The sequence below is a fragment of the Oncorhynchus keta genome, unplaced genomic scaffold (genome assembly GCF_023373465.1).
Source record: "Oncorhynchus keta strain PuntledgeMale-10-30-2019 unplaced genomic scaffold, Oket_V2 Un_contig_5254_pilon_pilon, whole genome shotgun sequence".
In the NCBI taxonomy this organism is placed as follows: Eukaryota; Metazoa; Chordata; class Actinopteri; order Salmoniformes; family Salmonidae; genus Oncorhynchus; species Oncorhynchus keta.
In genome coordinates, this window is record NW_026288197.1 from 20,001 (window position 1) to 35,000 (window position 15,000).

General features: G+C 47.0%; 1 protein-coding gene across 1 annotated transcript in view; it reads right to left on the reverse strand.

The window, feature by feature from the left end:
- The window catches only part of LOC127925197 (leucine-rich repeat-containing G-protein coupled receptor 5-like), a gene marked incomplete at its 5' end in the record, with an annotated part of 40,499 nt that overhangs the window by 16,012 nt on the left and 9,487 nt on the right, over positions 1–15,000 (reverse strand). Inside the window, one exon of the mRNA XM_052510038.1 lies at positions 8,791–8,862. Coding sequence (XP_052365998.1) covers positions 8,791–8,862 — 72 coding nt within the window. The remainder of the gene's footprint in view (positions 1–8,790; positions 8,863–15,000) is intronic.

Genomic DNA, 15,000 nt, shown 5'->3' on the forward strand with positions numbered 1-15,000 from the left:
TATCACACTTAGAGTACTGTCTGGTTATATGGTCAATCCCTGGTCCTATCACACTTAGAGTACTGTTCGGTTATATGGTCAATCCCTGGTCCTATCACACTTAGAGTACTGTCCAGTTATATGGTCAACTCTTTACCAATCCATATTTATCAGCTGAATGGAACTCTTTACCAATCCATATTTCTCTGCTGAATGGACCTCTTTACCAATCCATATTTATCAGCTGAATGGAACTCTTTACCAATCCATATTTCTCTGCTGAATGGACCTCTTTACCAATCCATATTTATCAGCTGAATGGAACTCTTTACCAATCCATATTTATCAGCTGAATGGAACTCTTTACCAATCCATATTTCTCAGCTGAATGGAACTCTTTACCAATCCATATTTATCAGCTGAATGGAACTCTTTACCAATCCATATTTATCAGCTGAATGGAACTCTTTACCAATCCATATTTATCAGCTGAATGGAACTCTTTACCAATCCATATTTATCAGCTGAATGGACCTCTTTACCAATCCATATTTATCAGCTGAATGGAACTCTTTACCAATCCATATTTCTCTGCTGAATGGACCTCTTTACCAATCCATATTTATCAGCTGAATGGAACTCTTTACCAATCCATATTTCTCTGCTGAATGGACCTCTTTACCAATCCATATTTATCAGCTGAATGGAACTCTTTACCAATCCATATTTATCAGCTGAATGGAACTCTTTACCAATCCATATTCATCAGCTGAACTCTTTACCAATCCATAATGCTGAATGGAACTCTTTACCAATCCATATTTATCAGCTGAATGGAACTCTTTACCAATCCATATTTATCAGCTGAATGGAACTCTTTACCAATCCATATTTCTCTGCTGAATGGAACTCTTTACCAATCCATATTTATCAGCTGAATGGAACTCTTTACCAATCCATATTTCTCTGCTGAATGGAACTCTTTACCAATCCATATTTATCAGCTGAATGGAACTCTTTACCAATCCATATTTATCAGCTGAATGGACCTCTTTACCAATCCATATTTATCAGCTGAATGGAACTCTTTACCAATCCATATTTATCAGCTGAATGGACCTCTTTACCAATCCATATTTATCAGCTGAATGGAACTCTTTACCAATCCATATTTATCAGCTGAATGGAACTCTTTACCAATCCATATTTCTCTGCTGAATGGAACTCTTTACCAATCCATATTTATCAGCTGAATGGAACTCTTTACCAATCCATATTTCTCTGCTGAATGGAACTCTTTACCAATCCATATTTATCAGCTGAATGGAACTCTTTACCAATCCATATTTATCAGCTGAATGGACCTCTTTACCAATCCATATTTATCAGCTGAATGGAACTCTTTACCAATCCATATTTATCAGCTGAATGGAACTCTTTACCAATCCATATTTATCAGCTGAATGGAACTCTTTACCAATCCATATTTCTAGCTGAATGGAACTTTTTACCAAGAGTAAATAGACCATATGACTGGACAGGAAATAGAAAGAACATCTAATGTGATAGACAGAGAGAGAGAGACAGAGACAGAGACAGAGATAGAGATAGAGAGAGACAGAGAGAGAGTGAGAGACAGATATAGAGATAGAGAGAGACAGAGACAGAGATAGAGAGACAGAGATAGAGATAGAGAGAGACAGAGACAGAGAGAGAGACAGAGAGAGAGAGAGAGAGACAGAGACAGAGACAGAGAGAGAGACAGAGATAGAGAGACAGAGAGAGACAGAGAGAGAGCAGTTAAATTCTACAACCACCTAAAAAGAAGCGATTCCCAAACCGTCCATAACAAAGCCATCCCCTACAGAGAGATGAACCTGGAGAAAAGTCCCCTAAGCAAGCTGGTCCTGGGGCTCTGCTCACAAACACATACAGACCCCACAGAGCCCCAGGACAGCAACCCAATACGACCCAACCAAATCACGAGAAAACAAAAAGATAATTACTTGACACATTGGAAAGAAATAACAAAAAAACAGAGCATAGACAGAGAGATTCTGGGAACATCAGAAGGTGGGGGGGGGATGAACTATATTCTGGTAATCCGACCAATGGAACATGTGCGGTGGTACTTAATGAATATGATGTCAGTTCGGTTGTCATCTGAGACATTCTCATCAATGATAAGATGACATAAACTCTACAGTGGAAAGTCTACACATCAGAGTTATTGGATTCACATGGAATTGTTGTTCATTTTAAATGTTTGAATATGAAATTATTTGTGATGGGATGAAATGTGATTTTAGCTTCTAAAATGTGAGATTTGTGTTTCCGTAAGGTTAGGGCTCTGCTCAATCAGTGGCCTGCCCCTGTGAAGGGACATGGGCTATAAAACTTTTCAAACGCCCTCCTCTCCCTTCCTATATAAGCCCTTGACGACAATGTAACCCCCTTGTTCTGAGGACGTGAGGATGACGGTCCGATGTCAGAATGGTTCAGATAATAACTACAGAACGAAGCCAACATCAGCGTGAGCTTTGGTTGCGAATGGTATGAACTTTTAATTCTCATTCACTACAGAAGTGATACCTCCTAGCCGTTGAGTTAGCAACAGCAGCTGCAAACGAGGGTTAGGAAGGAACAGACAGAGTATCTCGTCTTCCACACAACGACGTTACTACAACGTATCCAATTACCAGCAGAGACATTCTTCAAAGGACAAAGGACTCGGTTGGGCAACACGGCCTTCCATCTACCTCTATAAATATATTTCCCTCAGATTACACAGATCCACAAAGAATTTGAAAACATGTTTAAACCTAGAGTGGCCCCTAGGTTTAAGACACCATTTGAACAGAGAGTGGCCCCTAGGTTTAAGACACCATTTGAACAGAGAGTGGCCCCTAGGTTTAAGACACCATTTGAACAGAGAGTGGCCCCTAGGTTTAAGACACCATTTGAACAGAGAGTGGCCCCTAGGTTTAAGACACCATTTGGACAGAGAGTGGCCCCTAGGTTTAAGACACCATTTGAACAGAGAGTGGCCCCTAGGTTTAAGACACCATTTGAACAGAGAGTGGCCCCTAGGTTTAAGACACCATTTGAACAGAGAGTGGCCCCTAGGTTTAAGACACCATTTGGACAGAGAGTGGCCCCTAGGTTTAAGACACCATTTGAACAGAGAGTGGCCCCTAGGTTTAAGACACCATTTGAACAGAGAGTGGCCCCTAGGTTTAAGACACCATTTGAACAGAGAGTGGCCCCTAGGATTAAGAGCTAATCATGGCTTGGGCTCCCAGTCCTCCTAGTCCGTGGGAGGCTGTTTGGTTGCTTGGTCAGCCTGTGCATCTCTCCAGCAGGAGTGGACAGGGTTCAGTAGTAGAGATCTGTGCTGCTGGCACACTGCATACAGAGATATCCTGTTGCACCCTGCCAGAAGGTTGTCTGTAATACAGTGAAAACCCTGGGAGAACATGTGCATGCCGGTCGTTCGTCCGACATCAAATCAAATCAAATTGTATTGGTCACGTACACATGGTGGGCAGATGTTAATGCGAGTGTAGCGAAATGCTTACGTTTCTAGCTCCGACCGTGCAGTAATATCTAACAAGTCATCTTAACAATTTCACAACAACTACCTTTATACACACACAAGTGTAAATTAATGAATAATAATACGGACATTTAAATATATGGATGAGCGATGGCCGAACGGCATAGGCAAGATGCAGTAGATGGTATAGAGTACAGTATATACACATGAGATGAGTAATGTAGGGTATGTAAACATTATATAGAGTGGACAGCAATTATTACAGAGTCCTGCTCACAACGACCACACACAGAGTCAGAATCTGCATCAACAAATGGCACCTTATTCCCTTTAGAGAGCACTACTTTTGACCAGGGCCCTATATGACTCTGGCCAAAAGTAGTGCACTATACAGGGAATAGGGTGCGATTTGGGACGCAGCGAGAGACACATAGACACACTGCAGCAGGAAGGACATAGAACCCTTTCTAAATGAATAACGGACATGTGTGTGTTAGAACTCGGGTTGTAGAGTTCAGATGGAGAATATCATGTCTGTTTGTTAGAACTCAGTTTCTAGAGTTCAGATGGAGAATATCATGTCTGTGTGTTAGAACTCAGGTTCTAGAGTTCAGATGGAGAATATCATGTCTGTGTGTTAGAACTCAGGTTCTAGAGTTCAAATGGAGAATATAATGTCTGTGTGTTAGAACTCAGGTTCTAGAGTTCAGATGGAGAATATCATGTCTGTGTGTTAGAACTCAGGTTCTAGAGTTCAATTGGAGAATATCATGTCTGTGTGTTAGAACTCAGGTTCTAGAGTTCAGATGGAGAATATCATGTCTGTGTGTTAGAACTCAGGTTCTAGAGTTCAGTTGGAGAATATCATGTCTGTGTGTTAGAACTCAGGTTGTAGAGTTCAGATGGAAAATATCATGTCTGTTAGAACTCAGGTTGTAGAGTTCAGATGGAGAATATCATGTCTGTGTGTTAGAACTCAGGTTCTAGAGTTCAGATGGAGAATATCATGTCTGTGTGTTAGAACTCAGGTTCTAGAGTTCAGATGGAGAATATCAGGTGGATTTTTGCTTTGTTTAATTCCCTCACACAGGCATCTGTCATGTAAACGTTGCCATATTTGCAGATGGGTTAATTAAACAGAAACAGACCCGAGTCATGACTTTGATATTATACGGAAAAATAAACACAGTACTACTAAATAAACACAGTATTACTAAATAAACACAGTACTACTAAATAAACCCAGTATTACTAAATAAACACAGTACTACTAAATAAACACAGTATTACTAAATAAACACAGTACTACTAAATAAACACAGTATTACTAAATAAACACAGTACTACTAAATAAACACAGTATTACTAAATAAACACAGTACTACTAAATAAACACAGTATTACTAAATAAACACAGTACTACTAAATAAACACAGTACTACTAAATAAACACAGTACTACTAAGCCAGGGAGTGTTTTGCTAAATAAACACAGTATTACTAAATAAACACAGTACTACTAAATAAACACAGTACTACTAAATAAACACAGTACTACTAAGCCAGGGAGTGTTTTGCTAAATAAACGCAGTACACCTAAGCCAGGGAGTGTTTTGCTAAATAAACGCAGTACTACTAAATAAACACAGTACTACTAAGCCAGGGAGTGTTTTGCTAAATAAAAGCAGTACTACTAAGCCAGGGAGTGTTTTGATAAATAAACGCAGTACTACTAAGCCAGGGAGTGTTTTGATAAATAAACGCAGTACTACTAAGCCAGGGAGTGTTTTGATAAATAAACGCAGTACTACTAAGCCAGGGAGTGTTTTGCTAAATAAACGCAGGAATACTAAGCCAGGGAGTGTTTTGCTAAATAAACGCAGTACTACTAAGCCAGGGAGTGTTTTGCTAAATAAACACAGTACTACTAAGCCAGGGAGTGTTTTGCTAAATAAACGCAGTACTACTAAGCCAGGAAGTGTTTTGATAAATAAACGCAGTACTACTAAGCCAGGGAGTGTTTTGCCAAATAAATGCAGTTCTACTAAATAAACACAGTACTACTAAGCCAGGGAGTGTTTTGCTAAATAAACACAGTACTACTTAGCCAGGGAGTGTTTTGCTAAATAAACACAGTACTACTAAATAAACACAGTACTACTAAGCCAGGGAGTGTTTTGATAAATAAACACAGTACTACTAAATAAACACAGTACTACTAAGCCAGGGAGTGTTTTGCTAAATAAACACAGTACTACTTAGCCAGGGAGTGTTTTGCTAAATAAACACAGTACTAGTAAGCCAGGGAGTGTTTTGCTAAATAAACACAGTACTACTAAGCCAGGGAGTGTTTTGCTAAATAAACACAGTACTACTAAGCCAGGGAGTGTTTTGTTAAATAAACACGGTACTAGTAAGTATGGGAGTGTTTTGCTAAATAAACACGGTACTACTAAGTATGGGAGTGTTTTGTTAAATAAAGTGTTACTCTGACACCATAAACCACCTGTTGTCGTGGAGACCCAGGATGGTACCAGGAAGAGAGTGTTACTCTGACACCATAAACCACCCGTTGTCGTGGAGATCCAGGATGGTACCAGGAAGAGAGTGTTACTCTGACACCATAAACCACCCGTTGTCGTGGAGATCCAGGATGGTACCAGGAAGAGAGTGTTACTCTGACACCATAAACCACCTGTTGTCGTGGAGACCCAGGATGGTACCAGGAAGAGAGTGTTACTCTGACACCATAAACCACCTGTTGTCGTGGAGACCCAGGATGGTACCAGGAAGAGAGTGTTACTCTGACACCATAAACCACCTGTTGTCGTGGAGACCCAGGATGGTACCAGGAAGAGAGTGTTACTCTGACACCATAAACCACCTGTTGTCGTGGAGACCCAGGATGGTACCAGGAAGAGAGTGTTACTCTGACACCATAAACCACCTGTTGTCGTGGAGATCCAGGATGGTATCAGGAAGAGAGTGTTACTCTGACACCATAAACCACCTGTTGTCGTGGAGACCCAGGATGGTACCAGGAAGAGAGTGTTACTTTGACACCATAAACTACCTGTTGTCATGGAGACCCAGGATGGTATCAGGAAGAGAGTGTTACTCTGACACCATAAACCACCTGTTGTCGTGGAGACCCAGGATGGTACCAGGAAGAGAGTGTAACATCCTATGCCTGTGTGTTTTTAAGGTATAGGAACTACACACTTAGTTTCCCATGTTGTTGTATGGAGAAGCAGCCATGATAAAGGTCCTGTATGTAATACTGGGGGGATCATGTGACGATCGGCCCCTTGCTTGTGTGGACATGTAAATGTCTAACCATTATCAAAATGACAAATGGATAAAGGAGGTTTGTAAGGAAGGCAGGCAGGCAGGCAGGGGGTTAACGAATAGCTCCCAGTCCCTGGAGCTCAATAGATGTCATGTGACACATGGAGAGTTAATGTGAGCACTCCTCACCCCCCGCAGGGTGGAGACAGAGACCCCTCCCTGAGGAGAATATGCCGGCTGTGTCCAAGCAGCTGCTGCCATTACTGATACACTATTCTTTATGGGGGGGAGTGGAGGAAAACCCCCACATACAGAACAATCTGGAAGACACACGTTTCATAGTTACCCACAAGTCTCTCTGTTATCTACAAGTCTCTCTGTTACCTACACATCTCTCTGTTACCTACAAGTCTCTCTGTTACCCACAAGGCTCTCTGTTACCCACAAGTCTCTCTGTTACCCACAAGTTTCCTTGTTACCCACAAGTCTCTCTGTTACCCACAAGTATCTCTGTTACCTACAAGTCTCTCTGTTACCTACAAGTCTCTCTGTTACCTACAAGTCTCTCTGTTACCCACAAGTCTCTCTGTTACCTACAAGTCTCTCTGTTACCTACAAGTCTCTCTGTTACCCACAAGTCTCTCTGTTACCCACAAGTCTCTCTGTTACCTACAAGTCTCTCTGTTACCTACAAGTCTCTCTGTTACCTACAAGTCTCTCTGTTACCTACAAGTCTCTCTGTTACCTACAAGTCTCTCTCTGTGTTGTGTGACTGTCAGTGGCAAAAGAAGGAGGGAGGCAGGAGAAGAGAGGGAGGGAGGAGGAGGGAGAAGAGAGGTGTAGGGAGGGAGGAGGGAGAATAGAGGTGTAGCGAGGGAGGAGGAGGAGGGAGAAGAGAGGGAGGGAGGGAGGAGGAGGGAGAAGAGAGGTGTAGCGAGGGAGGAGGAGGGAGAAGAGAGGGAGGGAGGGGAGGAGGAGGGAGAAGAGAGGGAGGGAGGGAGGGAGGAGGAGAAGGAGGGAGGGAGGAGGAGGGAGAAGAGAGGGAGGGAGGAGGAGGGAGAAGAGAGGTGTAGCGAGGGGAGGAGGAGGGAGGAGGAGGGAGAAGAGAGGTGTAGCGAGGGAGGAGGAGGGAGGAGGGAAAAGAGAGATGTAGGGAGGGAGGAGAAGGGAGAGGAGAGATGTAGGGAGGGAGGAGGAGAGAGAAGAGAGGTGTAGGGAGGGAGGAGGAGGGAGAAGAGAGATGTAGGGAGGGAGGAGGAGGGAGAAGAGAGGTGTAGCGAGGGAGGAGGAGGGAGGAGGGAAAAGAGAGATGTAGGGAGGGAGGAGAAGGGAGAGGAGAGATGTAGGGAGGGAGGAGGAGGAGAGAAGAGAGGTGTAGGGAGGGAGGAGGAGGGAGAAGAGAGATGTAGGGAGGGAGGAGGAGAGAGAAGAGAGGTGTAGGGAGGGATGGATGAGGAGGGATAAGAGAGGGAGGGATGAGGAGGGAGAAGAGAGGGAGGGATGAGGGGGGAGAGAGGGAGGGAGAAGAGAGATGAAGGTAGAAGAGAGATGAAGGGAGGAGGAGGGAGAAGAGATGGAGGAAGGAGGAGAGAGAAGAGAGGGAGGGAGGGGGGGGAGAAGAGAGGGAGGGAGGGGGGGGGGAAGAGAGGGGGGGAGAAGAGAAATGGAGGGAGAAGAGAGAGGGAGGGAGGTGGGGGAGAAGAGAGGGAGGGAGAAGAGAAATGGAGGGAGAAGAGAGAGGGAGGGAGTAGGAGGGAGAAGAGAGATGAAGGGAGGAGGAGGGAGAAGAGAGGGGGGGAGAAGAAAGTTGAAGGGAGTAGGAGGGAGAAGAGAGATGAAGGGAGGAGGAGGGAGAAGAGAGGGAGGGAGAAGAGAGTTGAAGGGAGGAGGAGGGAGAAGAGAGATGAAGAGGGCAAAGAATCTTCAAATGGCAGTAGTTGTCTACATGATAATGAGAGGTCAACTTACAGAGTCTCCAGGCTGTGAAGGCCGTCAAAGCACTGCGTTCCCAGGGTGCGGATTCTATTGTTATTGAGATGCCTGCAGAGGAATGCAAAGAGAACAGTCAGAGAGACACACCCACACAGCCCGGGACAGGACAGCTGATTGGCTGGGGAGGAAAACAAAGGGGGGGGTTGGAGACTGGGGAGAGGGTGAGGGAGGGGTGAGGAGGAGGGCGAGGGTGAGGAGTGAGAGGGTGGGGGTGAGGAGGAGGAAGAATGGGGGAATCTGCACCTTGTCTCCTTGTTCCTCCCCAAGGCTTCACTCATTACATACAAATTAGTGTCACTCTACAGGAGACTTGCAAACGGTTTGATTAGACAGAGCAGTGTGGAGGGATGTTTGCTACGCAGAATAACAGAGCTGTTAAATGGTATATGACGAGAGGAGGAGAACAACGTTAAACTGAAGGCTGACTAGACTGACACAGAACATAACGAAGAGAGGAGGAGAACAAGTCCTTTTGACCAGTTCAATGATTAATGACATGAAAACTTCTGGGGGAAAAACAAATCAACAGACATGGTTGTCAGTAACTGTTGCTCGTCGTTTTAGTCAACTGTCTGGAAGAGGAAGTGGCTCTGTCAACTGTCTGGAAGAGGAAGTGGCTCTGTCAACTGTCTGGAAGAGGAAGTGGCTCTGTCAACTGTCTGGAAGAGGAAGTGGCTCTGTCAACTGTCTGGAAGTGGAAGTGGCTCTGTCAACTGTCTGGAAGAGGAAGTGGCTCTGTCAACTGTCTGGAAGTGGAACCGCTCTGTCAACTGTCTGGAAGTGGAACCGCTCTGTCAACTGTCTGGAAATGGAACCGCTCTGTCAAATGTCTGGAAGTGGAACCGCTCTGTCAACTGTCTGGAAGTGGAACCACTCTGTCAACTGTCTGGAAGAGGAACCGCTCTGTCAACTGTCTGGAAGTGGAACCTCTCTGTCAACTGTCTGGAAGTGGAACCTCTCTGTCAACTGTCTGGAAGTGGAACCTCTCTGTCAACTGTCTGGAAGTGGAACCGCTCTGTCAACGTCTGGAAGTGGAACCCCTCTGTCAACTGTCTGGAAGAGGAACCTCTCTGTCAACTGTCTGGAAGTGGAACCGCTCTGTCAACTGTCTGGAAGTGGAACCTCTCTGTCAACTGTCTGGAAGTGGAACCTCTCTGTCAACTGTCTGGAAGTGGAACCGCTCTGTCAACGTCTGGAAGTGGAACCCCTCTGTCAACTGTCTGGAAGTGGAACCGCTCTGTCAACTGTCTGGAAGTGGAACCTCTCTGTCAACTGTCTGGAAGTGGAACCGCTCTGTCAATGTCTGGAAGTGGAACCCCTCTGTCAACTGTCTGGAAGTGGAACCGCTCTGTCAACTGTCTGGAAGTGGAACCGCTCTGTCAACTGTCTGGAAGAGGAAGTGGCTCTGTCAACTGTCTGGAAGTGGAACCGCTCTGTCAACTGTCTGGAAGAGGAAGTGGCTCTGTCAACTGTCTGGAAGAGGAAGTGGCTCTGTCAACTGTCTGGAAGTGGAACCGCTCTGTCGACTGTCTGGAAGTGGAACCGCTCTGTCAACTGTCTGGAAGAGGAAGTGGCTCTGTCAACTGTCTGGAAGAGGAAGTGGCTCTGTCAACTGTCTGGAAGAGGAAGTGGCTCTGTCAACTGTCTGGAAGTGGAACCGCTCTGTCAACTGTCTGGAAGTGGAACCGCTCTGTCAACTGTCTGGAAGTGGAAGTGGCTCTGTCAACTGTCTGGAAGTGGCTCTGTCAACTGTCTGGAAGAGGAAGTGGCTCTGTCAACTGTCTGGAAGAGGAAGTGGCTCTGTCAACTGTCTGGAAGTGGAACCGCTCTGTCAACTGTCTGGAAGAGGAAGTGGCTCTGTCAACTGTCTGGAAGAGGAAGTGGCTCTGTCAACTGTCTGGAAGTGGAAGTGGCTCTGTCAACTGTCTGGAAGAGGAAGTGGCTCCGTCAACTGTTTGGAAGAGGAAGTGGCTCTGTCAACTGTCTGGAAGTGGAACCACTCTGTCAACTGTCTGGAAGTGGAACCTCTCTGTCAACTGTCTGGAAGTGGAACCGCTCTGTCAACTGTCTGGAAGTGGAACCGCTCTGTCAACTGTCTGGAAGAGGAAGTGGCTCTGTCAACTGTCTGGAAGAGGAAGTGGCTCTGTCAACTGTCTGGAAGTGGAACCGCTCTGTCAACTGTCTGGAAGAGGAAGTGGCTCTGTCAACTGTCTGGAAGTGGAAGTGGCTCTGTCAACTGTCTGGAAGTGGAACCGCTCTGTCAACTGTCTGGAAGAGGAAGTGGGTCTGTCAACTGTCTGGAAGTGGAACCTCTGTGTCAACTGTCTGGAAGTGGAACCGCTCTGTCAACTGTCTGGAAGTGGAACCGCTCTGTCAACTGTCTGGAAGTGGAACCGCTCTGTCAACTGTCTGGAAGAGAAAGTGGCTCTGTCAACTGTCTGGAAGAGGAAGTGGCTCTGTCAACTGTCTGGAAGAGGAACCGCTCTGTCAACTGTCTGGAAGTGGAACCGCTCTGTCAACTGTCTGGAAGAGGAAGTGGCTCTGTCAACTGTCTGGAAGAGGAAGTGGCTCTGTCAACTGTCTGGAAGTGGAACCGCTCTGTCGACTGTCTGGAAGTGGAACCGCTCTGTCAACTGTCTGGAAGAGGAAGTGGCTCTGTCAACTGTCTGGAAGAGGAAGTGGCTCTGTCAACTGTCTGGAAGAGGAAGTGGCTCTGTCAACTGTCTGGAAGTGGAACCGCTCTGTCAACTGTCTGGAAGTGGAACCGCTCTGTCAACTGTCTGGAAGTGGAAGTGGCTCTGTCAACTGTCTGGAAGTGGCTCTGTCAACTGTCTGGAAGAGGAAGTGGCTCTGTCAACTGTCTGGAAGAGGAAGTGGCTCTGTCAACTGTCTGGAAGTGGAACCGCTCTGTCAACTGTCTGGAAGAGGAAGTGGCTCTGTCAACTGTCTGGAAGAGGAAGTGGCTCTGTCAACTGTCTGGAAGTGGAAGTGGCTCTGTCAACTGTCTGGAAGAGGAAGTGGCTCCGTCAACTGTTTGGAAGAGGAAGTGGCTCTGTCAACTGTCTGGAAGTGGAACCACTCTGTCAACTGTCTGGAAGTGGAACCTCTCTGTCAACTGTCTGGAAGTGGAACCGCTCTGTCAACTGTCTGGAAGTGGAACCGCTCTGTCAACTGTCTGGAAGAGGAAGTGGCTCTGTCAACTGTCTGGAAGAGGAAGTGGCTCTGTCAACTGTCTGGAAGTGGAACCGCTCTGTCAACTGTCTGGAAGAGGAAGTGGCTCTGTCAACTGTCTGGAAGAGGAAGTGGCTCTGTCAACTGTCTGGAAGTGGAAGTGGCTCTGTCAACTGTCTGGAAGTGGAACCGCTCTGTCAACTGTCTGGAAGAGGAAGTGGGTCTGTCAACTGTCTGGAAGTGGAACCTCTGTGTCAACTGTCTGGAAGTGGAACCGCTCTGTCAACTGTCTGGAAGTGGAACCGCTCTGTCAACTGTCTGGAAGTGGAACCGCTCTGTCAACTGTCTGGAAGAGAAAGTGGCTCTGTCAACTGTCTGGAAGAGGAAGTGGCTCTGTCAACTGTCTGGAAGAGGAACCGCTCTGTCAACTGTCTGGAAGTGGAACCGCTCTGTCAACTGTCTGGAAGTGGAACCGCTCTGTCAACTGTCTGGAAGTGGAACCCCTCTGTCAACTGTCTGGAAGAGGAAGTGGCTCTGTCAACTGTCTGGAAGAGGAAGTGTCTCTGTAAACTGTCTGGAAGTGGAACCTCTCTGTCAACTGTCTGGAAGAGGAAGTGGCTCTGTCAACTGTCTGGAAGAGGAAGTGGCTCTGTCAACTGTCTGGAAGTGGAACCGCTCTGTCAACTGTCTGGAAGTGGAACCTCTCTGTCAACTGTCTGGAAGTGGAACCGCTCTGTCAACTGTCTGGAGGAGGAAGTGGCTCTGTCAACTGTCTGGAAGTGGAACCTCTCTGTCAACTGTCTGGAAGTGGAACCTCTCTGTCAACTGTCTGGAAGTGGAACCGCTCTGTCAACTGTCTGGAAGTGGAACCTCTCTGTCAACTGTCTGGAAGTGGAACCCCTCTGTCAACTGTCTGGAAGTGGAACCTCTCTGTCAACTGTCTGGAAGTGGAACCGCTCTGTCAACTGTCTGGCGTTCCAAGTGGAACCTCTCTGTCAACTGTCTGGAAGTGGAACCTCTCTGTCAACTGTCTGGAAGTGGAACCTCTCTGTCAACTGTCTGGAAGTGGAACCGCTCTGTCAACTGTCTGGAAGTGGAACCTCTCTGTCAACTGTCTGGAAGTGGAACCGCTCTGTCAACTGTCTGGAAGTGGAACCTCTCTGTCAACTGTCTGGAAGTGGAACCTCTCTGTCAACTGTCTGGAAGTGGAACCGCTCTGTCAACTGTCTGGAAGAGGAAGTGGCTCTGTCAACTGTCTGGAAGTGGAACCTCTCTGTCAACTGTCTGGAAGTGGAACCTCTCTGTCAACTGTCTGGAAGTGGAACCTCTCTGTCAACTGTCTGGAAGTGGAACCGCTCTGTCAACGTCTGGAAGTGGAACCCCTCTGTCAACTGTCTGGAAGAGGAACCTCTCTGTCAACTGTCTGGAAGTGGAACCGCTCTGTCAACTGTCTGGAAGTGGAACCTCTCTGTCAACTGTCTGGAAGTGGAACCTCTCTGTCAACTGTCTGGAAGTGGAACCGCTCTGTCAACGTCTGGAAGTGGAACCCCTCTGTCAACTGTCTGGAAGTGGAACCGCTCTGTCAACTGTCTGGAAGTGGAACCTCTCTGTCAACTGTCTGGAAGTGGAACCGCTCTGTCAACGTCTGGAAGTGGAACCCCTCTGTCAACTGTCTGGAAGTGGAACCGCTCTGTCAACTGTCTGGAAGTGGAACCGCTCTGTCAACTGTCTGGAAGAGGAAGTGGCTCTGTCAACTGTCTGGAAGTGGAACCGCTCTGTCAACTGTCTGGAAGAGGAAGTGGCTCTGTCAACTGTCTGGAAGAGGAAGTGGCTCTGTCAACTGTCTGGAAGTGGAACCACTCTGTCGACTGTCTGGAAGTGGAACCGCTCTGTCAACTGTCTGGAAGAGGAAGTGGCTCTGTCAACTGTCTGGAAGAGGAAGTGGCTCTGTCAACTGTCTGGAAGAGGAAGTGGCTCTGTCAACTGTCTGGAAGTGGAACCGCTCTGTCAACTGTCTGGAAGTGGAACCGCTCTGTCAACTGTCTGGAAGTGGAAGTGGCTCTGTCAACTGTCTGGAAGTGGCTCTGTCAACTGTCTGGAAGAGGAAGTGGCTCTGTCAACTGTCTGGAAGAGGAAGTGGCTCTGTCAACTGTCTGGAAGTGGAACCGCTCTGTCAACTGTCTGGAAGAGGAAGTGGCTCTGTCAACTGTCTGGAAGAGGAAGTGGCTCTGTCAACTGTCTGGAAGTGGAAGTGGCTCTGTCAACTGTCTGGAAGAGGAAGTGGCTCCGTCAACTGTTTGGAAGAGGAAGTGGCTCTGTCAACTGTCTGGAAGTGGAACCACTCTGTCAACTGTCTGGAAGTGGAACCTCTCTGTCAACTGTCTGGAAGTGGAACCGCTCTGTCAACTGTCTGGAAGTGGAACCGCTCTGTCAACTGTCTGGAAGAGGAAGTGGCTCTGTCAACTGTCTGGAAGAGGAAGTGGCTCTGTCAACTGTCTGGAAGTGGAACCGCTCTGTCAACTGTCTGGAAGAGGAAGTGGCTCTGTCAACTGTCTGGAAGAGGAAGTGGCTCTGTCAACTGTCTGGAAGTGGAAGTGGCTCTGTCAACTGTCTGGAAGTGGAACCGCTCTGTCAACTGTCTGGAAGAGGAAGTGGGTCTGTCAACTGTCTGGAAGTGGAACCTCTGTGTCAACTGTCTGGAAGTGGAACCGCTCTGTCAACTGTCTGGAAGTGGAACCGCTCTGTCAACTGTCTGGAAGTGGAACCGCTCTGTCAACTGTCTGGAAGAGAAAGTGGCTCTGTCAACTGTCTGGAAGAGGAAGTGGCTCTGTCAACTGTCTGGAAGAGGAACCGCTCTGTCAACTGTCTGGAAGTGGAACCGCTCTGTCAACTGTCTGGAAGTGGAACCGCTCTGTCAACGTCTGGAAGTGGAACCCCTCTGTCAACTGTCTGGAAGTGGAACCGCTCTGTCAACTGTCTGGAAGTGGAACCTCTCTGTCAACTGTCTGGAAGTGG